Raw genomic sequence first — 24,060 nt, forward strand, 5'->3', positions numbered from 1 at the left:
AGAGACTCCCCGCCCTGCCCCCCAGCCAGCCCGGGGCCTCGGATCTGGCTTCCTCATATGTACATTCCATGTAAATATGTGCACATTTGTACATACAAAGCGATATTCTGTTTTTAAATAAACAGATGGAAAACTCCTGTTCTGTCTGGCCCCTTCCTTGCCCCCGGAGCCATGTAAGCCCCAAACCCTGTTCTCCCCTGTCTCAGCGCCACCGCCCCTATGGTCCCAGGGAGGGAGGAGTTAGGGGCCTGTGGTCGGGAGGGGACAGGAGAGGAATGACACCCACAAGATGGACGGGTGGCCACCCGTGAGTTCCTGGGGGGGGGGGCTGGGTGCTCTGGAGAGGCAGACACAGAAACCGGCCCCCAGAGGAGTGCCCTGGGGTGCCCGAGTTGGAAGGATTCGGGGTCACCCGTGTGCACGCCGAGGCTCAGGGACATCCCAGCAGGGCCCGGCCCGAGCGACCCCGCCCTGTGTGTGCTCGGCACGGCTCTGCGTGGCCTCGCTCCCAGGTTGGCCTCAGGTCTCCACCCGGGACCCCAGAATCCTGGTCGCCAAGGGCGTGTCACCTGCCCGGGCGCCAGCACCTGCCCAAGGCTCTGACATCAGTGGCCCCAGCCAATGAGCGGGCCCGAGGTGGGTGAGGATGTGAATGTCAGCGGCCTCCCCCACCCGGCCCTGTGGTTGCAAAGATGCTCTAACAGGAAGCGGGTTTGGGGCGCTGCGCAGCTTCCTGCCCCGGGCCCGAGCAGGCGAGAGGGGCGAGTGCCAGGTCGGCCACGAGACCCAGCTTCGTGCCAGGGTCCTGGCACTTCCTCCTCCACGGCCACTTCCGCGTGGCCGGCGGGAGCCCCGGGGGGCCGGGGCTGTTGCCTGTCGCCCAGGCCACCCTCCACCCCCAGTTCAGAGCCCTGCCCCCTGGGGCTGGGCCAAGCCCGGAGGCCAGCTTGGGATTTCATGGGGGACCGCTAGGCCAAAGGTCCCGGGGGCCGGAGGTGGCCGGGCCGGAGGCCGGGGGCTCCAGCCATGAAGTCTCGGCAGAAGGGAAAGAAGAAGGGTGGCTCCAAGGAGCGGGTATTCGGCTGCGACCTGCAGGAGCACCTGCAGCACTCGGGCCAGGAAGGTAAGGAGGCCGCCGTGAGCTGCTGGGGGTCCTGAGGGGCCCACGGGGACGGTGGCTGGGGGCTGAGGGGCAGGCGAGGTGGAAATCTGCTTCGTGAGAAGGCAGGTGGCTCTGTGTGACACCTGGGGACAGGAGAGGGAGGCTGCGGGGGGGCAGACGGCAGGCCCTTGGGTCTGAATGAAAGGGGATGGGGCGAGGGCCCCCTGGAGTCTGAGGTGGCCACTCAGGGGCTCCAGGTGGAGGGCTGTGCGGGCTGGAGGTGCAGGCGCTGGTCCCCTCGCAGCCTTGCTGGGCCTCAGGCGAAGACTCAGGGTGGGGACGCCCTTCCCCGTCGTCTGGGATTCCCCTGCTCTCCTCGTGCGGAGGGAGACCAGTCTGGAGCGGAGGGCCGGAGAGCCGCTGTCGCCGTGGTGGGCAACGCCAGGGAGCAGGAGGCAGGGTGGGGGGCGCCAGGGGGGCCGGTGGGACCTGGGTGGCCCGGGAGGGGACTTGGGCAGGAGCAGGGCCAGGGACCGACCTCACGGCTGCAGGCCGCCCTCGCTCCGCGCTGGGCGGGGAGCAGCCACTCTGTGCGTTTCTCAATCTGCCCTGAAAGTGAGCGCAGGTGTCCCGGCCGCCCGGCCCAGCTCAGCTTGTTTTCGGCAAGTCCGGCTCCTCCCAGAGAAGGGCCCGTTCTTCATTCCTCGTTCTTTCCCCCACCCCACCCCCACCCAATCTGTCATTTCCTCTTTGTCCTCCCCTCGCTCTGGGCTGTGGCCCCTGCAGTGCAGGCAGGGGACGTGGTTCCTGCTCATTTCCTGCTCAGGGCCCCGCCCCACATCCCCAGACACCTTCTTCCCCTTTTCTCCTCCCCTCGGGGCCCCCATCCCCGCCGGCCTTGGCGAAGGGAAAGCCCAGGGGCTGAGGAAGAGTGTGGAACAGCGACGTGGCCTCTCTGGGCCTCGCTCTTCCCCGTGGGCAACACCCAGCTGCCCGTGCGAGGGGACCCTTTTTGAGGGAGGGCTTCCTCCAGGGATGGAGGCTGTGGGCCAAGGGCACAAGGCCCTCTCACCGTGGGGCCGGTTGGCGGGGGCCGCTCTCTGGAAGGACAGACCCCTGGTTGCTGCGTCCTGATCGCAGCGCATCCCGGGGGCCGGGAGAAGCGGCTGTGCTGAGCAGAGCCTCCCCCGAGCCCAAGGGGGGAGCCACCTGGCACCAGAGCAGCAGCGACAGCCGCCCCTCGCCCAGCTCTCCTGGCACAGACAGGTGGCTCCTCTCCGACCCGAGGCCCGGCAGGCACGAAAGCCCTGGCCGGTGGGGACTGGTGTGTCTGGTTAGTTTATCCCCGGTGACGATCTGGGCTCCTCTGCAGATACACCCATCTCCACACCGTCTCCCAGCCCTCTGCCCCAAGCCGTCCCGATCTCCCCATCTCTATCTCTTTCGACACCTTGTTGAGGTTGCTGATTCTCGGGGCCCTGGCTGTGGCCCGCCCCCACACCCCTCCAACTCTGCCTCCGCTACCCTGCCTCTGACTTGTAGCTCTGACCCCTCTCTCCTCCCCCATCTCCTTGACCCCTTGCCTCTGTTCTCTGGAGGTCTGAAACCAGCAGAGGACAGGGCGGGGAAGGCCTGTCTGCTGGTTCCAGTCCCTGTGGAAAGGACCTGGTTTAGGTGGCAGCCGCCTGTGTGTGAGTCATGCGGCGGCCAAAACTGGGTGTAGCCTCACACCCCGAGAGCAGAGCCTCCGTTCTGACGAGAAGCCACCTTCTCGCACCATCGGCAGGCAGTGCTGGGCGCCCGAGCTCAGGGACCCTCTCGGGGGGGCCCGGGGCCCGGGGAGGGACGGTGGTGAGCCAGGGCCAGGAGCCAGTGGGGGTGGGAGAGGGGACGGGGCTGCAGAGCTTGAGGAAGCTGTCACTCTCGAGGTGACTGGTGTGCCGGCCCACACCTCCACAGCCCCTGGGGAAGGGTTCCTCAACTTCCGCGACCTTTCCTGAGTCCTGGCTCTGGGCCGCAGGAGGGCAGAGGGCACGGGCAGCGGGTCCCACGAGGAGGGTTTTCGATCACAGAGGACGGGTTTCTCATTTCCTTCGTTCTGTATTTCGGTCTCGCTGAATTCCACAAAGAGCTTGGAATGGGCTGAATTCCACAAAGAGCTTTCCCAAACCCAAAGCTTTAGGAAAAGGGCAAAGCACAAGGGAACTGGGCTGCGGGGAAAACGAGAGGGAGGGTAGGGTCGGTGCCCAGAACGGTGAGCCAGGTTCTCTGCGGCTGGTGGAGGCGGCCGAGGCGGAGGGAAGCTCAATCAGTTGCGAGACTCCTGACGCCCGTGGGAGGACACGGCCCGGCCGCCCAGGGGAGACAGCGCCTTCTGACCCCACACGTGGGCTCGGTGGGTCTCAGTTAGCAGGACCCGAGGGTTTATCTTGGCAACGTTCTGCGTTGTCTCCACGAGGTGCCACCAGTTCTCGTAACTGGTTGCTGATGAACTGCGTCGCTCAATAAACGTTTACTGCATACTGTGTTTCAACACTGGGCTGGATGCCGGGGAGGACGTCACATTGTGTCCAAAGTCACACATGGAAAAGAAACAAATCATAACAAGGAGCGTGAAGTATGTGACGCCGGGATAAAGAAAGGAGTGCGGAGCTAGGACAAGTAAAGGGCTCAGAACTGGGGGACGGTGTTCGAGGTGTGTTGAGGGGTGCACAGGCGTTCCCCAGACAGAGTCAGAGGGGAGGACGCTTCCAGCCCGGAGGGGACGTCGGTGGGCATCAAGGGGAGGACGTGGAACCACCTTGTTCGCGGAGGAGCAAAGGCTGGATCGCAGGGCCTGTTGGGGAGCACCCTGGCACTGTGGCCGGGGCCGCAGCTGGGACCCCATTTGTGAAGGTCTCACCTTCCCTGCTGGGGAGCTGACGTTTTTTATTCCGATGTGATTCTGGTGTTATATCTGAGGATTTAAAACAGGGAATCGTGGAGCTGGGGTTCAACACTCGAGTCTCCCGTGCACGAGACACCCTGGGAGGTCGTAAGAGGATACTGAGACGGGCCACACTGAGAGCCTGCCCCTAAGGAGCTTATTACGGTCTAGGAACAGAGGAGGGGCCGGGGCTGCAAGAGCCACTCGGCTCGTTGAGCTTCTGGGCTTGCAGCCTGGCTCGCGAGGGCTGGCCCCGGGCACCCGTTGGTCCTTCAGTCCCCGGTCCTTCTCCCTGCCGCACAGGGACGACAATGTGTGACGCACACAGGGTCGCTCAGTGGGCCCGTGCGTGGGTGCTTCTCTCCTGAGCTGGCCTGGCCGAAGGTCTGCCACTGTTCTGTGCACCTTTCGGTGACGGAGCTAACGTCCACGCACGGCCTTCCCAGAGGTGTGCTTCGCACCCATCCCCACCAGCCCCGTCCGAGTTGTGGTCGGGATTCAGGGTGAAGCCTGATCCTGGAAGTGGGTGGACGCACTTCCAACTGGATTGTCCCCCCTTTAAAAGTCCCAGAGAAGCGAGTGGTTTCCTCGAAGGCAGAGCTTCCTGGCAGGAGCGGGCAGTCTGGGGAGGCACAGAGCTCCCCTACCCGGGGTGGGGGTGACGCTGGGGCTCTAGACCTGGTGGGGGCAGAGGGACTGTAGGGGGCGTTCGTGGGTTGGGGCTGACGCTCGTGACAGGCTGCATGCCACGGGCACTGCCCTCCCCAAGCCCCTCGCTGGTGCTCCCACTTCCCAGACCCCAGGCGGCTCTGACGCCTCCGTGCCTGCCCCTCTGCCCCCAGTGCCCCAGGTGCTCAGGAGCTGTGCGGAGTTCGTGGAGGAGTATGGAGTGGTGGACGGGATCTACCGCCTCTCGGGGGTCTCCTCCAACATCCAGAGGCTCCGGTGAGTCGGGCAGTTTCGGGAGGGCCCGGAGGCCAGGGAGCCAGAGGGGGGGCGGGGGAGAAGGAGACACAGTGCCCGGCGCTGTCTAAAGGAGGTGCTCTGGAGTCCGCTCAGGAGAAGCTGAGCCCATGCGCTGCCAGCCCCAGGCTGGCGTGCACACACGGACACGCACATGCACACACACCCCTCCACTCCCACACACACACCCAGCTTTTAAAACAAATTAGATATAATTCTCATACCGTAAAATCCACCATTTAAACATGTACGTTTCGGCCCTGGCCGGGTGGCTCAGCTAGTTGGAGTGTCGTCCCTACACCAAAAGTTTGTGGGTTCGATCCCTGGTTGGGGCACGCAGGGGAGGCAACCGACCGACGTTTCTCTCTCTCCTCCTCTCTCTGAAACCAGTGAGCGTGTCCTGGGGTGAGGGTCGGGAGAAAAAATGTAGAAAAAATGTACATTTTAGTGGTTTCGAGTATATTCGCAGGTGGTGCAACCGTCACCACTGATTCCAGGACGTTCACCTCCCCCGAAGCAAGCCCACACCCACCGCCGTCGCTCCACACCCCTCCCCCGGGCCCTGGCCACCCCTCGTCCACTCCCGCCGGGACGGGCTTTCCTCTTCTGCTCCTTTCACACGCAGATCGTGTCATTGTAGCCCTGCGTGTGTGCCTTTTTCACTCGGCATGCTTTTGAGGCTCCCGTGTGTTGTTGCGTGTACCAGCACTTCATTCCCTTTCTCGTGGCTGAATGATGCTCCAGTGCGCGGTCCGACCACCTGCACCGACCCGTTCGTCGGCCACGGGCTGTTCGGTGGCTTCTGCCTGCTGGCTGCTGCGAACGACGGTGCCGCACGCTGTCCGTGTGTGCGTGTTTGTGCTGACGTGAGTTCCCCGCCCCCCAGAGTGTGTGCGTAGGAGTCGGGTTGCTGGGTCACAGGGTTCAGCTCTCCGTTGGACTTTTAAAGGAACCGCCAAACAGGGACTGTCTGGTTTTCTGTCCCCACCTACAAGGGCCCCGACTTCTCTACCTCCCTGCCAATGTGTGTCGCTCTGTGTCTCTTTTATCGTAGCGTCCCCCGTGGGTGTGCAGTGACGCTTCATGTGTACGTGCGATCCTCCAGCAGCCAATGACGTGGAACATCTTTTTGTTCGCTCATTGGGCACTCGTGCTTCTCCTCTGGAGAAGCGTCTGCTCCAGCCCCCGCCCGTTGTTAAAGTGGGTTGTTCGCCTCTTTGGAATTGTGAGAGTTCTTTATATTCTGGATATTAGACACTTGTCGAATCTGACTCGCAAGCCCTTTCCCCCACTCTGTGGGTTCTCTTTGCTTTCTCAGTGCTGCCCTTTGACACACGGAAGTTTGTAATTTTGACATTCAGCTTGTTGTTTCTTTGGTCACCTGCGCCCTCAGTGTCGCAGCCAATGTTGCAAAGATCGACACTTATGTTTCTTTCTCGGGCAGGGGCGTAAAACTCATGTTCACCGGGGCCACCACGTCAGCCTCACGGTTGCCTTCAAAGGGCCAAATGTAATTTTAGGGCTGCACAATGGTAACTGCTCCTTAACTGTTCGGAGCTGAAATTACCTTCAGCTCTTTGAAGGCGACCGCGAGGCTGACGTGGCCCCCGGTGAACGTGAGTCTGACACCCCTGTTCTAAGGTCGCACTCCCCCATCCGTCCATGTACCCAGAAATGCACTCAGGCTCAGCCCCCACTTCTGCCGACCCCCACCCATGCCTACGTTGCTACACCTGCAGCTACACCTGCAGCTACGCCCCCGACATGGATCCCCGCCCTTGCACCGACCCACTCACCCTCCTCACACCTGCCCTGGGCGTCCACGTGCACAGCCCGGTGTCCTCCTTCCAAGCCCCACATGCGCTGGCCCCCAGGCCGGCCCGGAGCGCCTCCCTCGCTTCTCCTGACGCCCAGCGCTCCTGACCACGCTGCACCTCCCCAGGCAGGAGTTCGAGGCAGAGCGGAAGCCGGACCTGCGGCGAGACGTTTACCTGCAGGACATCCACTGCGTGTCCTCCCTGTGCAAGGCCTACTTCCGAGAGCTGCCGGACCCGCTGCTCACGTACCGGCTGTACGACAAGTTCGCTGTGAGTTGGGAGGCCCGAGGGGCCGCTGCCCTGGTTTCGCTGACACAGTAGCACCAGGAGGCCCCGAGCGGCAGGGGCGTGCCACCCGCCCACGCTGGCCACGCGGGGGGTGGGGGCGGGTGAGGCCTCCCCGGATCCCTTGGAACAACCCCACTGCCCTGGAAGCCCCTGGGGGGAGGGGTGGATGTGCTCCGGTGCTGGAGTGTCACCGGCAGAGGACGCTAAGGCAGAGAGTGACCAGAGTGAGTTGTCCGAGGTCATAAAGCCATTCGGAGGCACAGCCAGGGCTCAGCCACAGGTCTGTAGCCCCAGACTCCGGGCTCTCCCTGCCGCTGTCCATGTGTGTTCGTGGGTCCGGGTCGAGGGCAGTGCGGGGCAGCACAGCTGTGTCTGAGGGTTTGCCTCATATCTCCGGGCAGGACGCAGGGCAGGCTGGGTCGCTGACTCCTTCCTGCTTCTTGAACACTGCCCCCTCCCTCCCACCCCCCATCAGGAGGCTGTGGCGGTGCAGCTGGAGCCCGAACGCTTGGTCAAGATCCTGGAGGTGCTTCGAGAGCTCCCTGTCCCAAACTACAGGTGTGTGGGCACCTCCCCTCCCCACCCCCTCCTGGCTCCCCCACACCGCCCTGGCTCCCTCCACCTGGGGCCTGCCCTTTCTCTCCCAGCGCCCAGGCCCCAGCCTTACTCCTGCCCCGTGACCCCTGTGTGACCCCGACCCTGGCGCCCTCTCTGCAGGACCCTGGAGTTCCTCATGCGCCACCTGGTGCACATGGCCTCGCTCAGCGCCCAGACCAACATGCACGCCCGCAACCTGGCCATCGTGTGGGCCCCCAACCTGCTGAGGTGGGCACGCGAGTGAGCGGCACGTGGGGGTCCTGGCAGAGCCTAGCCCCCAGGAGGCGGCTGCAGCACGGGGTGGCTGGGTGGGTGCGCTAGAGGGGGGACTGAGGGTCCCACGCAGCCCAGTGAGACACAGGGAGGTTCAGAATCACACCCAGTGGCTCGGGGCTCGCCGCTTTGACAGCAGCTCTGAGCTGGAGTGAAGTCCCTAAGGGTTAGGGTTCGGGTCACCCTGTGTCACGGAGCTCAGGGACTGGAACAGGGTGGGTCCTGGTCAAGTGTTTGTTGAGCAAATGCCTTGCGGTCTGTCGGAGAACTGGCGTGTGGATCACTCCTTGTGGTGCAAGGCGGGCTGTGAGAAGTCCTGGCATGCTTTATAGACAGGCCCCTGGAGTGAGTGCGAAGGAAGTGGAGGTTGATTCTGAGGAGGGTGTCCAAGAAGGCTTCCTGGAGGAGGTGGCATTGGAGACGTGAAGCACATACATGGTTTAAGCGGCGTGGGGTGGGGGTTAAGGGCGCAGCGGGGAGAGGATGCAAGGCACTTCCAGGGAGAGTGTGGATAAGGACGCGTGATAAGGGCAGGATGACTCCGTGTCCTCACAGGTCCAAGGACATAGAGGCCTCCGGCTTCAACGGCACGGCAGCCTTCATGGAGGTGCGTGTGCAGTCCATCGTGGTCGAGTTCATCCTCACGCACGTGGACCGGCTCTTCGGGGGCCCTGCCCTCTCTGGTGTGTGTCCCCCCCACCCCCGCCGCCACTGCCTGTCTGAGGGGTCGCGTCAGCATCAGGGCCTGCCGACCACTGGTTCGGGCTCCCCAACCTGCAGATGAGAAAGCCTGTGTGGGCCTCTTCCGCCTGCGCATAGCGCGGGGCCTGGGTGGACCTCCAGTCACCCTCCTGGCTCTCGACACCAGCGACGGCTCGTTGTCACCCCGGCCCACCAGACCGCAGTCCTGGAACCTCTGGCCCTCTTGGCCCCTGAGGACGCACCCACTCTTGAGGGGCTGCACCAGGGTCCTCCCTCCCTACGTGTCCCCAGCTCGCAAGGGGTTAGGTGTGAGGAGGAGCTGGGGGCCGGTGCCCTGTCTTTTCTCTGTTCTTGGCTGGTGAGTCCTCTCCTCCCCCTAGGCGGTGACCTGGAGAGTGGCGGATGGCGATCCCTTCCAGGGCTCCGGGCATCGGGCGGCCCCGAGGACCTCATGCCTAGGTCGCTGCCCTACCACCTGCCTAGCGTCCTGCAGGCTGGCGATGGACCCCCCCAGATTCGGCCCTATCACACTATCATTGAGATAGCAGAGCACAAGTAAGGCCTCCCTCCTGGGCGCCCCTGTCCCCCCCGCACCTGCACCCCACGCTGGCCTCCAGGCCCAACCCTACTGATGTCTCCACTGCCTCCAGGAGGAAAGGGTCCCTGAAGGTCAGGAAGTGGAGATCCATCTTCAACCTGGGTCGCTCTGGCCACGAGACCAAGCGCAAACTCCCACGGGGGGCTGAGGACAGAGGTGAGTGTGGGGCGATGGGCGGGCGCTCCGCGGCGGGCGTGCCAGGCCCTGGACCCACACACCGATGGATTGTCTTGCAGAGGACAAGTCGGATAAGGGGACCCTGCGGCCAGCCAAGAGCATGGACTCGCTGAGTGCGTCGGTGGGGGCCAGCGACGGTGAGCACAGGCGTGCACCCGCGAGTGTGCCGTGGTGTTCACAGCACGGCCTGTGAGCGTCTGCGAGTGTGTCTGTAGGGGAACGACAGTGTTGTGAACCAGACCACTGCCTGTGCACGTGTGTGTGTGTGTGTGTGTGTGTGCTCAGAGCCAAGGGCACCCACTAATTTCAAAACACATGACGTGTGTCTATCGTATCCCAGCCGCAGTGCTGGGCACCAGGTTACAGGGTGTTTGTCCTCTGCTCTATGGGTGTGCTCACAGGAGTACGTGCAGGGACACGGTGGGGGGGGGCAGCCAGTGATGGCATCTGCAGGGAAGGAGGAGGAGGGGGGCTCTCGGGCCTGTGTAGGAGGGCTGACCCACAGGTGACCTGTGGGCTGGGGAAGGTTTGCTGTGTGGCCAAGGGAATCTGGGCGTGGCCCTGCAGGCTCCAGGAAGCGTGGAGCGTTCTGTCCTGTTCCAGAGCATCCCTGAATGCTCCAGGTCCCTTACAGCGGGGGCCACCACCTGCCTCCCTCTCCTCCGCAGAGCCAGAGGGGTTGCTGGCACCCAGCAGTCCCCGGCCCAGCCCGCTGATGCCTGAGAGTTTGGAGAACGATTCTGCGGAGGGAGCAGAGGGTGAAGTGGAGCCCGAGGCAGAGGCCCTGGGCAGCACGAACTCTGAGCCAGGAACACCGCGAGCCGGGCGGCCAGCAGCCCGTGCCGGGGGCGGCAGCCGTGCGGAGCGCTGCGCCGGCGTCCACATCTCAGACCCGTACAACGTCAACCTCCCGCTGCACATCACCTCCATCCTCAGCGTGCCCCCGAACATCATCTCCAACGTGTCCTTGGCCAGGCTCACCCGTGGCCTGGAGTGCCCCGCCCTACAGCCCCGGTCAAGCCCTGCCTCTGGCCCCGGCCCCGGCCCAGGCCCCCCAGGTGAGGACCCAGGGATTGCCCAGGACTGGGAGTGGTGGCTGGGGAACAGGCGGAAGCTCTGATGGGGGAGGGAAGGGGCCTCAGCCCTCAGCTTTGGGTGGTTCCCTTTGCTGCCAGCCCTGGTTCAGGGCTGAGGGGACCCAGTGACACAATGCACTTGTGTAAAACACATGCAGAGGAGCTCTTGCACACGCACGGGCGGGTCCTGTCGGATGCACGTGGCAGGGATTGCCACGCGCTAGGTGGACACGCACTGCCGGTGGCAGTGACGGCAGTCAGAGCAGCCACACCAGCTGGCACTGATTGGAGGCTTCTTATGTGCCAAGTGCTGTATTAGGGACTTTGCAGGCGTTAGCTTTTTTCGTTTTCTCATGGTCTTATGACACAGGTAGTGCTGTCATCCTTGTGTCACAGCAGTCGAACCGGAGCCTTGGTTAAGCCACGTGCCATCGGTTTGGGGTAGGCGGTGGCAGGAGCCGCGCGCTGCTCTCACTGCGTTCCGGAAGTGTCTCGGATGAGAACTGCGGGCAGCTCAGCCTGGGGGTGAGGGCGTGGCCACGGAGCAGCTGTGGGGTCACACTTCGCCTGCGCCCCTTGTCCTGTGACCCTGGACAAACCGCTTACTCTCTGGCAGCCTCAGTTTCCTCACGTGTAAAATGGAGGCAAACATCCTATAGCAGAGGGCGCTTTCGTGGGGAAATGAGATAGTGCATTTTAAAACGTACAGCACGGTGCCCAGCACCTGGAAGGAACAGGACAAAGGCAGCTGTAAGCCAGCAGTCCAGAGTATTGGCCCCAAGTCAGCCAGGTAGGGGGCCAACCTGGGCATGTTGGGCCCCTAGGGCAGCAATGCCAGGAAGACCCACCCATGTGGGAAAAGGGTCGGGGCTGACCCTGACCTTCGTATTCCTGGGACTACCTCTCTTCCCACAGATGAGAAGTTGGAGGCAAGTCCAGCCCTGGGTGCCCTGGCTGACTCAGGCCCAGCGGCCCTGGCCCCAGCCCCGGCCCTGGAGGACTGCCTGTCCCAGGAGGTGCAGGACTCCTTCTCCTTCCTAGAGGACTCAAGCAGCTCGGAGCCCGAGTGGGTGGAGGCTGGGGACTTGGCCAAGGCTGGAGCCGCAGGAGCAGCCTTCTCCCCTGGGGATGACGACCCTGGGATCGGCTACCTGGAGGAGCTGCTAGGAGCTGGGCCTCAGGTGAGGGGGAGCCATGCTGGGATGAGGGGAGGCAAAGAACCCAGAGGGGAGACAGGGACCCTGGTCCTGAGCCTCGTGCCGTGCCCACAGGTGGAGGAGTTCTCCGTGGAGCCACCGCTGGACGAGCTGTCTCTGGACGATGCCCAGTTTGTCCTGGCCCCCAGCTGCTGCTCCCCAGACTCGGCAGGCCCTGGGCCCGCGGCAGAGGAGGAGAGCGGGGAGGAAGTCTTCCTGAGTGCCTACGATGACCTCAGTCCCCTTCTGGGGCCCGAACCCCAGGCCTGGGAGAGCCTGGGCAGTCTGGAGGAAGACGCAGCTGGGTGTGGAAGACAGGACACCCCGGGCCAGGCTGAGGGGGGGCAGCCGTGTTGGGAGGTTGGGCAGGGCAAGGAGGCTGAGGCTGGCAGCAGGTGGGACATCAGGGAGGAGGCTGAGGGGAGTCCAGAGGGCAGGGTGGAGGCTGGAGAGGCAGGTGAGGAAGGAGGGGATGCTGGGGGAAGCCAAGAGATGATGGTCAGTTTGCATGAAGGGCGTGGGGAAGAGACAGAAGCCAAGGACGAGGAACCCAAAGGTCTGCAGGAGGATGAGCACATGGAGGAAGCTAAGGGTGTGGAGAAAACAGAAGGAGAGTGGGGTGAGGAGGAGGGGCAGGAAAGGACAACTGAGAGACAGGAGGAGGCTGAGGAAGGAGAGGACGCCACGGTGGAAGCTGGCAGGGACCCACAGCAGAGGGCCCAGGAAAAGCAAGCTGCTGAGGAGAGCTGGGAGGTGGTGCACACACAAGAGGCTGAGGGAAGCAGAGAGGCTAAGGGGGGAGTCCGAGGGCAGGGGGAGAACAGAGACCTAGAGGCAAGAGAAGACCAAGGAGATGGTGAAGACAGAAGCACAGAAGCAGCAGCTGAAGGAGGAGCAGGGGAGGTCGGCAAGGAGCGGGAGAGTGGGGATGGAGAGGCAGAGGGAGAGCAGAGGGCTGGAGGGGACCGTTTGGAAGGGGGCTTTCTCCTAGAAGTGTCCTTGGAGGTCGACAGTGCCAAAGAGAGCGATGATCAGCCCTCTGAGACAGAATGGGCAGCCCCACGGCCACCCCGGCCGGAGGAGATGGAGCCCAAGGGGCTGCCCAGTCCAGAGGGCTGCAGTCTGTGCCCCTGTCCCCCTAGCTCAGCTGGCAGTGTGGGCATGCGCCTGGCCTCCACCCTGGTTCAGGTCCAGCAGGTCCGCTCTGTGCCGGTGGTGCCCCCTAAGCCACAGTTTGCCAAGATGCCTGCTGCAATGGGTAGCAAGATCCACGTGGCGCCTGCAAGCCCATGCCCGAGGCCCGGCCGGCTGGATGGGACTCCCGGGGAGAGGGTTTGGGGGTCCCGAGCCTCCCGCTCCTCTTGGCGGAATGGGGGCAGCCTCTCCTTTGACGCCGCTGTGGCCCTGGCCCGGGACCGCCAGAGAACTGAGGCTCAGGGGGTCCGGAGGACTCAGACCTGCACAGGGGGTGAGGACTACAGCCTCATGTCCAGAGCCTCTCCCTGCAGCGGGATCCCTGCCCACTCCCCTCGGCCCCTCAGCTTCCTGGAGCTCCCTGCTGAAGGCTCGGAAAGGTCTGAACCCCGGAGCCGATTTAGTCTGCCCCCAAGAGAGCCCCAGGCCCTGTACCCCCCGGTGCCCCCACAGCGCCGAACGTATGCGTTTGAAACACAGGCTAACCTCGGGAAGGGCGAGGGACTATGATCAGGGCCGGGCGCCGGGCCAGCAGGGTGCCGTGTGCGGTCTTCCATCTCTGTAGTCCCTGACCGCCGCGGGTCCTCTGCAGCCCGAGCAGAGGTCGCGCCCGCCTCTGAGGGCTTCAGCCCTCCAGCTTCTCTCTGACTGTGGGAGGCACTGTCCCGGTTGGTTTTCCGAAACTTGTGTCAGACACAAAGCACTCACCCTCAGGAGATTCCCAAGAGAGCCACCGAGTGCCTGCTCCTAGGGGGTGAGGTCATCGGCCAAAAGGGACAAACAGTGGGCAGAAAACAGAGAGGCGTCTCAAAGGGAAGAATGAAGGGGAACTCCGGGTGAGCGTCTCCCTCCGGAGGCTGTGAACTTCCCTTCAGGGAAGCCCCGGGGTGGAGGTGGGGAGCACGGGCCAGGTCAGAGCCCACGGTCCTCCAGGTCTTTGGTCCTCGTTGTGCTGTGGGGCCTCGTTTGGCTCCTGGCCCCCCACTCTGCGCGAGGAGCCCCAGGTCCGCGGAGCTCTCCCGAGAACTCGGTGCTTGTTGGAGGCACTGCTCTGCCTCCCGCGGCCTTCGGGGGTGCCCCACAGATCCCTTTGGCCTCTTTCCCCTTGGGAACAACTTCCTCCTGTTTCAGGGACAGGGAATGGCACTGCTCGGGGCCCGGGACGGCTTCTCTAGACGGGCTGGGGCCATAGGTCCCATCCCGGTAGGGGCCTGTGTCTCAGAATAAAAGCTGTATTTTTACACGTAAATAGTGTGGAGTTTCATCATTCTTATTCAAGTCTTGGGTGACAGGCACGCCATTTCAGGTGTGGCCCATCCTTGTCCTTTTTCTTGTTCCGGGGCTCCTGCTCGGTGGTTGTCATGGAAACCTGGGGCTAGAAACTAGAGCTGGGTTCGCGGTGGTCAGGAAACTGGGAAGAGAAACTTGCATTTACGTAACGTTCCCTGTGCACCAGCCGAGGCTGTGTTTCCCACGTGCCCTTTCCTTCGTCCCCTGTCCATTCTGTATGTCAGGCTGGTACTGGCCTCCGCGTTCTGCGGGTGGCAGAACCGAGCTCATCAGGTCCCGAGGCTCGCGAGATCTCCGAGATACAAGCGGCAGAGGCTCTGAGCCCTGTGACTCCGCACACCTGCGATTCACGCCGTCTGCGAAGGGCGGGCGTGGAGATCCCCTGCAGAAGCAGCCTCACAGGCTGGAAGCCTTGGAGGTCTTCGGGCGAGTGAGTGCGCACGTTAATACAAAGGCGTGTGTGTACCCAGACCCAAGTGTGCCAAGGCACCCCAACCTCCATCCGGAAACGCTACAAATAGGTCTCCCGATTCCAGATGGCCTCCGGCCAGCCCTCGTTAAAGATGGCGCCGCCGGCCGACGGGCCTCCCTTTCCAGGAGCTAAATAAAAAGGCCCCGTCCAGCAGGAAGATGGAAGCCCATGTTAGTAGTATTTGTCCCGTTCTCGCCGAAAGCCCCTCGGCCTTCAGCGTCATCTTCTCGGACCCCGGGCAGTCGTACCCTTCCGCCCTCATCAAGATGGAGCCGACGGAAGTGGGAAAACTCAGGGCCTGGGCGAGCGGAGGCTAGAGAGGGCCACTTCCGCCCCTCACCAGCATGGCCGCGGGCTGGGGGCGCGCATGCGCAGCTGCTCATGGAGCTGCCCGAATTCGGCGAGCGGCGCTGTCCGGGAGAGTCGGCGGCTGAGGCGACGGAGGCCGGTGAGCGCAGCACGGGAGCGGAGCTGGAGACGGGGCGCGCCGGCAGGGCAGGGCAGCCTCGACTGTCTGTCTGACTCTCGGGCCGGGGGAGTGCCCGGGGGAAGCCTTTGTTTTGAGGGAGGGGCCGCGCCTGCCTCTAGCTGCGGCCCGCGCGTCCCGCCTCCTGCGCGGGGCCGAGCGCGGCGCCCCGGGTGTCCGCCGGGTCTGCTGGCCGGGCCGACGCCTGCTGGGCGCTGCCGGCGGCGCGCTCCCAGCGAGGCTGGCGCCGGGTCCCTCCGCGCCCCATCGCTCTCCCTTTGTGTCCGCGCCGGGAACGGCCCTGCTGGGCCCCCCTCGGCGAGCGTGCGCGCCGCCGCGTCCCGCCCGGTCCCCGCGTCGCGCACCCCGCGCGCACGGGAAATGCTTCCGGACGCGCAGCTGAGACCCGGACGACCCGCGGCCCGGGCCTCGGAGGCGTCCCTGGCTGACAGCTGTAGGCGGCGGAGACGCCCCGTGCCTGTCCGCCGCGCCGCCCCTCCGGCGTCCGCGGGGCACCGGGGGCACTGCCCGCGCGGGCTCGGGGACGGACAGGTGGGTGGTCCGGGCCGCCGGCGCCGCTTCCTCTTAGGGACCGCGCGCCGCCGCCGCCTCCTCCTCCCGACGGTTTCGCTTTCAGTTCCCTTTTTTTTCTCTGGTGAGCGTTTTCCCTGGACCCGGGCTTTCGAAGGCTCATCCACTGGAGATTTTCCTTGGATAGGAAAGGTTCGGGGGACCTTCTGGGTGGAGAATGTATCAGAAAGGTGCCCTGTCGCGTCGGGACTATTTTATTGCTTTGCTCTGCGTAGCGGTTTCCTTCTGGAGGCGTCTGTCCGCTCGCGCGTCCTTTTTCCTGCCCCTGGCTGGGTGTCAGCGTCCTCCTGCCGGCACCTTGTGGGTGGGCTCCTCCTCCTTTGTCTCCTCCTTCGGAGCCCCGGGCCCGAGTCTTTTCCCTTCTTGCTGCCGCTCGGTGGGTTTGGGGTTGTCATGGCAACATGTTAGCCACTGTGGTGTTCTAGGTTTGGTGAATACGATACAGGGGCTTCAGGATGATACACTTGGCCTTTTGGGTCTGTAGCAAATGACATAAACCTGGACACCGCAGAACAACAGCCCTGTGACTGTCACGGGGCCCAGCGGCCAAGTCTGGCGCTTTGGGGTTGGGAGGGGTTTGCAGTGGCCGTGGGCTTCGGGCTTCCCCTTCCCGGATTCGAGAACAGAAGCGGGTTGGTGTTCGTTCGGCCTGTGGCTGAGAAGCTGCTGCAGGAGGCCCCCGCGGTGTCTGGAGGTGGCGTTGCAAACGTCCCGCGACAGCTCCGGTGTGCTCGTCCCTCCCCACCAGGACGGGCGCCACAGGGGTGGGTGGGGGGCGCTGCCTGCGGCCCATCTCAGCGTCGCCCCCGCGGTGGTCGGTTTGTTCCCGGCTGTGTCTCAGGGAGCCTGCGTGCTCACACAGGGGCGCCCAGTGTCCAGGAGCCACTGCCGACCCCTCATTTCTGCCAGGACGAAGCGCCCAGGCCTGGGAGGCGGGGGACACGAAGACTGCACGGCAGGGCCCGCCCCTCGGATGCGCCGCCTCACAGAGAGATGAAGGGGTGAGTGCGGAGGGGCGCGTGGGGGGTCCCGGGAGGGAGTCTGCCCTGGCTCTGGGGTCTCTGCTCCTGAATCAGCGGTGGCCCAGAGATTTGGTTTCCTGCCTGTAAAATGCAAGCAGGCCCTGGCGGGGCCACTCCGGGGGTTAGCGGGTGGTCCAGATACCCGGCGCTGTGGGTTCCATCCTTGCATCGGTCAGGGGAAGAACAAGCCAAGGTCTCTCCCCCACCACTTCCTCTCTCCTTCTAAAATCCGTCAACACCTAAAATATCATTAACATACACTTAAAACAATATTTGAAACGCAAGCAGGGCTACTTGCCTTGTAGTGCTGTTCTCAGTAGCGAACGTGGCTGCTCAGGGCTGCTCTGGGTCTGCACGCCGGGATCGCTCAGCGAATCCCCCGCCATCCTGGTGCCTTCCGGGCGCCGGCGACCTCGGTCCCACGTGTCCGGCACCAGTGAACTCTTCATGCACTTCTTCCCTCGCCCTCCCCCTGCCCCGCACGGACAGGCAGCAGAAAGCAGCTGAAGCGGAAGAGGGCACGGTGCAGATCCAGGAAGGTGAGTGGCGGAGACCGCAGCGCACCGGCCGGCCTCTCCCCACGCCCCAGGCCACCTGTGCTCCTTCCTCCCTCAGTGACAGGCGAGTGACACCGGGGGAGAGAGGCAGCGGCACACAGACTCCTCCTTGCTCTTTGAACTTAGGCGCAGTAGCAACTGGGGAGGACCCCACCAGTGTGGCCATCGCCAGCATCCAGTCCGCGGCCACCTTCCCTGACCCCAACGTCAAGTACGTCTTCCGAACTGAGAATGGGGGCCAGGTAAGGGGGGGGCCAGGTGGCTGCAGGTGTTATTGGGGTTGGGCTAGAGGGAGGTCATTGCACCTGTCATGTGGAGGCCTGGAGGGTGAAGAGAAGTTGGGGACCTTTTGGGGGCGGGGGCTGCAGTCCGAGGTTTGGAGTGGAGGTGGGTGTGGCAGAGGGCTTTTCGAGACCTCCTTGTGCGGGCAGACAGGCAGCGGCTGGCTCTGTGTCCCTGGAGGACTCTTGTTTGGGGGCCTGTCTAGGAGATGCTTGGTGAGGGCCCTGAAACCCTAGCATTTACTCTCTTATTCCCTCTCCCCCTGCTCCCCGCCCCTGTCCTCTTTGCTTCTAGGTGATGTACAGGGTGATCCAGGTGTCTGAGGGGCAGCTGGATGGCCAGACTGAGGGGACTGGCGCCATTAGTGGCTACCCTGCCACTCAGTCCATGACCCAGGTATGGGGCAGGTGTGGGAGGCGGGGGTGGGGAGACGGGAGCTCTGAGAGTGAGATAAGGCAGGGGACCAGTGGGCTGGGTGGGGCTAGGGATGGTGAGGCACCTGGCTGCCCTGTCCCCAGGCCCTGGGCTCCCCCTTTCTGGGTCTCCCTCCCTCCCTCCCTCCTTGAAGGGGTAGAAGCTGCAGAGTCCTTCACTGGGGAGGCTGATGGCCACTGGACTCCTCCTCTGGGTTCCCTCCAGGCGGTGATCCAAGGGGCGTTCACCAGTGACGACGCAGTGGACACGGAGGGGACAGCGGCCGAGACGCACTACACGTACTTCCCTGGCACGGCCGTGGGAGATGGGGCTGCGGGGGCCACGTCGGGTGGCACCGCGGCGGTCGTCACCACGCAGGGCTCGGAGGCGCTGCTGGGGCAGGCCACGCCCCCCAGCACCGGTGAGATGCTCTGGGGGCGCCGGCTGCTGGGCAAGGGAGGCTGTGGGACGTGCTGGGGGTGGCAGGCCTCTGCTCATGACCTGCACTGGTCCCTGAGCCCTGGGCAGCGGTGAGCGAGCGTGGGCCTGCTCCTCCGGCAGGAGGCAGGAGGAAGTTGGCCCCGGGAAGGGGCGGTCCCAGGGCCTTGGCCTCAGGGCTTGGTGAGGCTCCTAGCCCCACGTCCTGACGGAGCCCACGCTGCCCCCACAGGCCAGTTCTTCGTGATGATGTCGCCACAGGAAGTGCTGCAGGGAGGAAGCCAGCGCTCCATCGCCCCCAGGACCCACCCTTACTCCCCGTGAGTAACCCTGTTTCTTCCCAGTTACCACGAGGGCCAGCTCTCGGGTGACCCCTCACCCGAATGCCACTCTTACATTTGACCTCTGTTCCTCGGCTGCCACTGGCGTCGCCAGGAAGTCAGAAGCCCCCAGGACGACGCGGGACGAGAAGCGCAGGGCTCAGCATAATGAAGGTGGGGGCACCGGGGGTCTGGGGGCAGCAGTGGTGTGGTGTGGGGGGGGGCAGGTCCCTGTCCCTGGGCCTGTGCCGCGCGCTCGCTGAGTCGCCCTGTCCTCGCTGCCCCACAGTGGAGCGGCGCCGCCGGGACAAGATCAACAACTGGATCGTGCAGCTGTCCAAGATCATCCCAGACTGCTCCATGGAGAGCACCAAGTCGGGCCAGGTCAGGGGGGGCCCCTGTGGGCACACATGGCAGCTGCCGCTTCCTCTCGGAGGCTCCTGGGTGGGGGGGGCGGGGAGTGGCCCCGAGCAGGAGCTGCTTCTGCAAGGCAAGCCGGGAGTCTCACGCCCAGCTCTCACCCCGTTGGCTTTGCCTGCAGAGCAAGGGCGGGATCCTGTCCAAGGCCTGTGACTACATCCAGGAGCTCCGGCAGAGCAACCACCGGCTGTCCGAGGAGCTGCAGGGGCTCGACCAGCTGCAGCTGGACAACGATGTGCTCCGCCAGCAGGTCAGCTTCCTGTCCACCCCCCCCCCACCCGTGGCCGTGGAGCCCTTTGGTGGGGGTCTGGGCCTCGTTTTCCGTGGAGAGGCTTTGTCCTTTGTCCTTTTCCCTGCCCTAGTGGAGGTGGGAACAAGCTCAGGGGCTCCCACCTTCACTGTGCCCCCCCCCCCCCCCCCCCCCCCCCTCGTGTCAGGTGGAAGACCTCAAAAACAAGAACCTGCTGCTCCGAGCCCAGCTGCGGCACCACGGGGTGGAGGTGGTCATCAAGCACGACAGCAACTGACTGGGTGTCCCTGTCCTGGAACGGCAGAAAGCCCTGGAGCCCCGGGCTCCCCCTGTGCCCCCTTCCTTTGCTGCCCATTTCCGGCAAGAGACTGGGAGCAGTTCAGGGGGCAGGCCCCGACAGCAGCGGACAGCGGTGTGAAACCTGGGACTGCCCTGCCAGCCCGGCCCGGCCGCCGTGCAGCCCCGGCCCCCCTGGCACAGAGCCCGCGCTGTCGGGGTGGACACTGGACCCACCGAGTGGGGTTTGTCTGGTGCGGGCTTCCGGAACCGGCAGAGGGTCTGCTGACGGGTGACCCTGGCGGCCCTGGCGGCGCTTCTGCCGCCCCGTCTCCCTGGAGCTCAGCTGTGCCCCCGAGGGCGCCAGGGATCTGGCGGGGAAAGCAGCCGGGCGCTGCGGCGGGAGGAGGCGAGGCGGGTGGGCGGGCGGCAATGAGACCTGCGCAGAAGTCCAGGGAGGACCAGAGACGGGGCCCGCATGCGGCCTTTCCACTCGGGGGACGGTTTCCCCTCTTTTTCTTTTTTTAAACATAAAATGCAGAGCCACAGCCGCCTCCTGTTTGTCTTTTTGTGGGCCCAAGGGTGGAGGGGAGGGGACACTGCGCTTTGACCGGTGAGGGCGGGGCGGGGCCTGGGTGACGCGTGCTGGGGACTCCGATCCTTGGCGCCAGTCGGACCTCCAGGTCGTGGCAGACGCGGAGGTTTGGAGAGCCCGGTTTACGGTCCTCACCACCGAGAACAGGTGCTGTGGGGGCGGGGCGGGGCGGGGCGTTGCCTCCCTTCCGGTTCCGGTCTCAGTTCTCAGTCCCGGGAGGGCCGTGGAGATGCTGCGGGGACCGCGGGGCCGGGCGGGCGCGTTCCTGCAGTTCTCCGTGGTGGCGCGCGCCATGGCCGCAGGTGCGTGCGGGGTTCGGGGAGTCGGCCTTCCTTCTGGCCCCCGGAGAGCACGGAGCCCGGGAGCGGGGGCTGGCGGAGGTGTGTCCTCGGTGCAGGCGCGACCTTCCACCTGCCTCCCACCTGTGCCGGGCGACGGGCGCTGCACCGGGCGGCCCCTCCAGGCTCTGTGTCCCCTCCACAGTACCCAGCGTGTCGCTTCCCGAACTCCGCTCGCTCCTGGCCGCGGGCCGGGCCCGGCTCTTCGACGTGAGGTCTCGGGAGGAGGCAGCCGCGGGGACCATCCCCGGGGCGCTCAACATCCCAGGTACGGGGTTGTGAGGGGGCAGTGAGGGTCCAGGGGCTGTCAGCCGAGGGGCCTCACGTAGGTGGCGCGGGGCAAGCTGGGTACGGGGACCTGAATTCCCTCAGCCCCCCAGGCTCCCGGACAGGGGCCGGTGGAGGCCTGGACCGGCGGCGGAGCCGGCCTTCCCGAGCTGGGAGACATGGTGGGCAGAGACTGCAAGTGCACCCCCAAGCTCAACCCCCCAGAGGCCTGGGTCCCCACGACCTGCTCGTCCTTAGCCTTGGGGAGGCAGTTCCTGACTTTCCACTTGGCTGCGCTGTATCTTTTTTTTTTTTTTTTAATTTAATTTATTTATTTAGGGAAGGAAGGAAGGGGGTAGAGAGAGACAGAGGGAGAGAGGGGGAGGGGGGGAGAGAGACAGACAGACAGACAGACATCAATGTGCGGTTGCTGGGGGTTATAGCCTGCAACCCAGGCATGTACCCTGGCTGGGAATCGAACCTGCGACACTTTGGTTCCCAGCCCGCGCTCAATCCACTGAGCTACGCCAGCCAGGGCTGCTGCGCTGTATCTTGACCTTGAGGTTGAGGGTGGTGGCCACCAGGGGTTGTGTGCAGGGCCCCTGAAGGTTAGTCCAGCCACCGGGACCCAGCCCTTCCAGGTGCTGCCTCCAAACCTTAGGTTGCGAAACGGCCACTCCCTGGCCTGTCCTGACTCTTCCTCCCAGTGTCGGAGTTGGAAGGTGCCCTGCAGATGGACGCGGCTGCCTTCCAGGCCTTGTACTCTGCGGAGAAGCCGAAGCTGGAGGACGAGAACCTCATTTTCTTCTGTCAGATGGGCAAGCGGGGCTTGCAGGCCGCGCAGCTGGCCCAGGGCCTTGGATACAGAGGGTACGGGGCGGGCGGGTGCTGGCTGGGGCCTGGCTGGGGGCTGCTGCCCAGCTCGCCCTGCCGTCCTCACCCCTCTTTGTCTCCACAGCGCTCGCAACTACCCGGGGGCCTACCGAGAATGGTCCGAGAACGGAGGCTAGGGAGAAGGCGCTGGCTGCGGGGAAGGGCGAGGAGGGCGCCCGCTTACCGGGTCGGGCGAGGTCGCTGCTGTGCACACAACAGCGTCAAACACAGGCGTGTGCTCAGCCCTGGCTGGTGCGGCTCAGCGGGCTGTGCGCCTCCCCAGGCCCGGCACACGTCGGGCTGCTGGGGGTCCTGTGCCCAGTTGAGGGTGTGCGAGAGGCAACCGCACGTGGATGTTTCTCCCTCTCTTCCCCCCTCCCTTCCCCTCTCTCTAAAAATAAAAACGTTTTTTTTAAAGAGCATTTAATCAAAGCGTTGGATGCATTTAATGTGTCAGTTGGATTGAAAGCGGTTCTAACCCTAATCTGGACTCCGGGAGCCCTGGTGCCTCTTCCTTCCAGCATTCACCATCCCCCCATCCCTCCAACACAAAATTCCAGCAATTTCCCAGAACGACATTTCTCTTCTGGAACAATTGTTTTCAGCCTAGAACGCACACGAGAATCGCCTGCCAGCGGGGGGTGGGGGCAGGGAGGGGAAAAGAGCCCCAGGTTTGGAATTTCAGGGTTGGGGCCAGGGGCCCCCAAGTGAGCCAGCCCCTCATGGGTTCTAATGTGCAGCCAGGAGGCCAGATGTCAGCAGACTGGCCCCATGGGGCCTCTCAGCCGTGACCCTTCATGTACCCACTGTCCGTGGCCACTTTTGTGCAAAAGCGGCAGAATAGCTGTAACAATGTTGTTCAAAACACAGACTTTTACCCATCTACTCCTTTCCAGAGAGTGTGCCTACCCCTAGCCCCAGTGTTTTCAGCCCACGTGCCACAGGAGCTTTCAAACCGTGCAGCCCCTGACCGTGTAGTCGGGGGCCCTGCCGCCTCTCCCCGCAGATGGTCAAACGAGGAAATGACAGCAGCCCGCACAACAATCGTCCCACAATCGTGCACGCACCGAAATTATACCTGTTTTCTTGTTTGGATGGGCAAAACTACAATTTTGGGTTTGGAAAGCAGTGTATAGGCGCCATGAGATGAGAGAGGTTGAAAACCACTGCTCCGGGCCTGAGACCCCTGTGGCAGCTGTCGCGCGAGGGGAGGGGAGGGGAGGGGCCCCACAGCTGTGCCCGGCACCCAGTGCAGGTGTGCACCCTTCTTGCCGCCAGAAGCAGGCTCCAGTTCCTGCCAGCACCGCTCTGCGGCCCCACGCTGGATTTAACACGGTTTAATTTCTTTAAATGCACTGAGGCGGAGTTCAGCACTCTACAGCAGGCATACAACTTTCTTCTAGCATGGTGACAGTTTGGGGCATATCCTTTGGAATATTTTAGTGGCTTTTTTTTTTACTTCTTAAGTGTGATTTTTTAAACGTGTTATTCCTTTATTTGTGGGACTGAGATGGACCAAGTTTTCTGATTTTTCAGGTCTCTGCAGAAATTACTTCAGACATTTTCCGCATTCCTTGCCTTTCTCTCTTTTCCTCCCTTCCCACCCCTCGGCTTCCTGGGCTGGAGCCAGTTCTTGGACACACACCGTGGATCGCACAGCCTGCACCGCCCACGCTGAGAAATCTCCCCTCCCTCTGAGCTGAGCTCGTGCCTGCTGAGGACCCACTCTGGGCTGTCACGGTGATTCGCCACTGCCGGAGCTCAGCTGGGCGCTGTTGGGTCTGGGGATGAAGCTGAATCGGTGCAAGAGTCTAGCCCAGGGTCTGGCAGACACACGGTGGCCTTTGCTCTTTCCCCAGCCCCCCGAGTACCTCTGGTTCTCAGACTCGTTGGGAAACTTTTCCTGTGGTCTAAATTCCCCTCTTTGTTTGAGTCTTAACTGTTCTAGTCTTTTTTTTAAAAAAAATATTTTGTTTATTTATTTTTAGAGAGGGAAGGGAGGGAGATAGAGAGAGAAACATCAATGTATGGTTGCTGGGGGCCATGGCCTGCAACCCAGACATGTACCCTGGCTGGGAATCGAACCTGCGATACTTTAGTTCACAGCCCGAGCTCAATCCATTGAGCTACGCCAGCCAGGGCTCTAGTCTTCTTTTTTCCCCCTACTCAAATATCATAATTCAATTATAGTATTTATTTATTTTTTTTAACTTTTGTTCATAAGAACTTTATTTTTTTTAAGATTTTATGTATTTATTTTTAGAGAGGGAAGCGAGGGAG

General features: G+C 63.4%; 3 protein-coding genes across 9 annotated transcripts; all 3 read left to right on the forward strand.

The window, feature by feature from the left end:
• The first annotated feature begins 679 nt into the window (after positions 1 to 679).
• On the forward strand, positions 680 to 13,943 carry ARHGAP30 (Rho GTPase activating protein 30). Its single transcript, XM_028503390.2, has 12 exons — positions 680 to 1,123; positions 4,871 to 4,973; positions 6,934 to 7,078; positions 7,572 to 7,654; positions 7,814 to 7,921; positions 8,522 to 8,649; positions 9,049 to 9,223; positions 9,319 to 9,422; positions 9,503 to 9,580; positions 10,112 to 10,501; positions 11,435 to 11,700; positions 11,791 to 13,943. The coding sequence occupies exons 1-12, from the start codon at positions 1,027 to 1,029 to the stop codon at positions 13,417 to 13,419; spliced, it is 3,306 nt and encodes a 1,101-aa protein (XP_028359191.1). The 5' UTR covers positions 680 to 1,026; the 3' UTR covers positions 13,420 to 13,943.
• Positions 13,944 to 14,995: 1,052 nt separating this feature from the next.
• USF1 (upstream transcription factor 1) lies at positions 14,996 to 20,233 on the forward strand. 6 transcript variants are annotated; one of them, XM_028503355.2, is made up of 11 exons: positions 14,996 to 15,119; positions 16,638 to 16,729; positions 17,240 to 17,289; positions 17,434 to 17,549; positions 17,884 to 17,985; positions 18,229 to 18,424; positions 18,674 to 18,761; positions 18,877 to 18,935; positions 19,051 to 19,145; positions 19,303 to 19,431; positions 19,619 to 20,233. In XM_028503355.2, the coding sequence occupies exons 1-11, from the start codon at positions 15,039 to 15,041 to the stop codon at positions 19,706 to 19,708; spliced, it is 1,098 nt and encodes a 365-aa protein (XP_028359156.1). In that variant the 5' UTR covers positions 14,996 to 15,038; the 3' UTR covers positions 19,709 to 20,233. The 6 variants fall into 6 exon arrangements, with proteins under 6 accessions (XP_028359156.1, XP_028359154.2, XP_035871475.1 ...); XM_028503353.2 differs by having other exon boundaries at positions 14,999 to 15,119; positions 16,591 to 16,729; XM_036015582.1 differs by having other exon boundaries at positions 15,012 to 15,119; positions 16,570 to 16,729.
• A 220-nt stretch (positions 20,234 to 20,453) lies between these two features.
• Positions 20,454 to 22,143, forward strand: TSTD1 (thiosulfate sulfurtransferase like domain containing 1). 2 transcript variants are annotated; one of them, XM_028503464.2, is made up of 4 exons: positions 20,454 to 20,604; positions 20,786 to 20,908; positions 21,615 to 21,777; positions 21,866 to 22,131. In XM_028503464.2, exons 1-4 carry the CDS (start codon positions 20,532 to 20,534, stop codon positions 21,915 to 21,917), a joined length of 411 nt encoding a protein of 136 aa, XP_028359265.1. In that variant the 5' UTR covers positions 20,454 to 20,531; the 3' UTR covers positions 21,918 to 22,131. The 2 variants fall into 2 exon arrangements, with proteins under 2 accessions (XP_028359265.1, XP_035871479.1); XM_036015586.1 differs by lacking the exon at positions 20,786 to 20,908 and having other exon boundaries at positions 20,482 to 20,604; positions 21,866 to 22,143.
• The last annotated feature ends 1,917 nt before the right edge of the window (positions 22,144 to 24,060 follow it).

The sequence above is a fragment of the Phyllostomus discolor genome, chromosome 14 (genome assembly GCF_004126475.2).
Source record: "Phyllostomus discolor isolate MPI-MPIP mPhyDis1 chromosome 14, mPhyDis1.pri.v3, whole genome shotgun sequence".
In the NCBI taxonomy this organism is placed as follows: domain Eukaryota; kingdom Metazoa; phylum Chordata; class Mammalia; order Chiroptera; family Phyllostomidae; genus Phyllostomus; species Phyllostomus discolor.

What these genes read in the sequence shown, in the direction of transcription:
- TSTD1 (XM_028503464.2), top strand. Translation starts at nt 20,532, where the DNA reads ATGCTGCGGGGACCGCGGGGCCGGGCGGGCGCGTTCCTGCAGTTCTCC. An exon ending in CGGGGCGCTCAACATCCCAG is followed by an intron (nt 20,909 to 21,614) that starts GTACGGGGTTGT and finishes TCTTCCTCCCAG; the next exon opens with TGTCGGAGTTGGAAGGTGCC. An exon ending in CAGGGCCTTGGATACAGAGG is followed by an intron (nt 21,778 to 21,865) that starts GTACGGGGCGGG and finishes TTGTCTCCACAG; the next exon opens with CGCTCGCAACTACCCGGGGG.
- USF1 (XM_036015581.1), top strand. Translation starts at nt 15,519, where the DNA reads ATGCTTCCGGACGCGCAGCTGAGACCCGGACGACCCGCGGCCCGGGCC. An exon ending in GAACTGAGAATGGGGGCCAG is followed by an intron (nt 17,550 to 17,883) that starts GTAAGGGGGGGG and finishes CTTTGCTTCTAG; the next exon opens with GTGATGTACAGGGTGATCCA. An exon ending in AGAGCACCAAGTCGGGCCAG is followed by an intron (nt 19,146 to 19,302) that starts GTCAGGGGGGGC and finishes CTTTGCCTGCAG; the next exon opens with AGCAAGGGCGGGATCCTGTC.
- ARHGAP30 (XM_028503390.2), top strand. Translation starts at nt 1,027, where the DNA reads ATGAAGTCTCGGCAGAAGGGAAAGAAGAAGGGTGGCTCCAAGGAGCGG. An exon ending in TCCAACATCCAGAGGCTCCG is followed by an intron (nt 4,974 to 6,933) that starts GTGAGTCGGGCA and finishes GCACCTCCCCAG; the next exon opens with GCAGGAGTTCGAGGCAGAGC. An exon ending in ATTGAGATAGCAGAGCACAA is followed by an intron (nt 9,224 to 9,318) that starts GTAAGGCCTCCC and finishes CACTGCCTCCAG; the next exon opens with GAGGAAAGGGTCCCTGAAGG.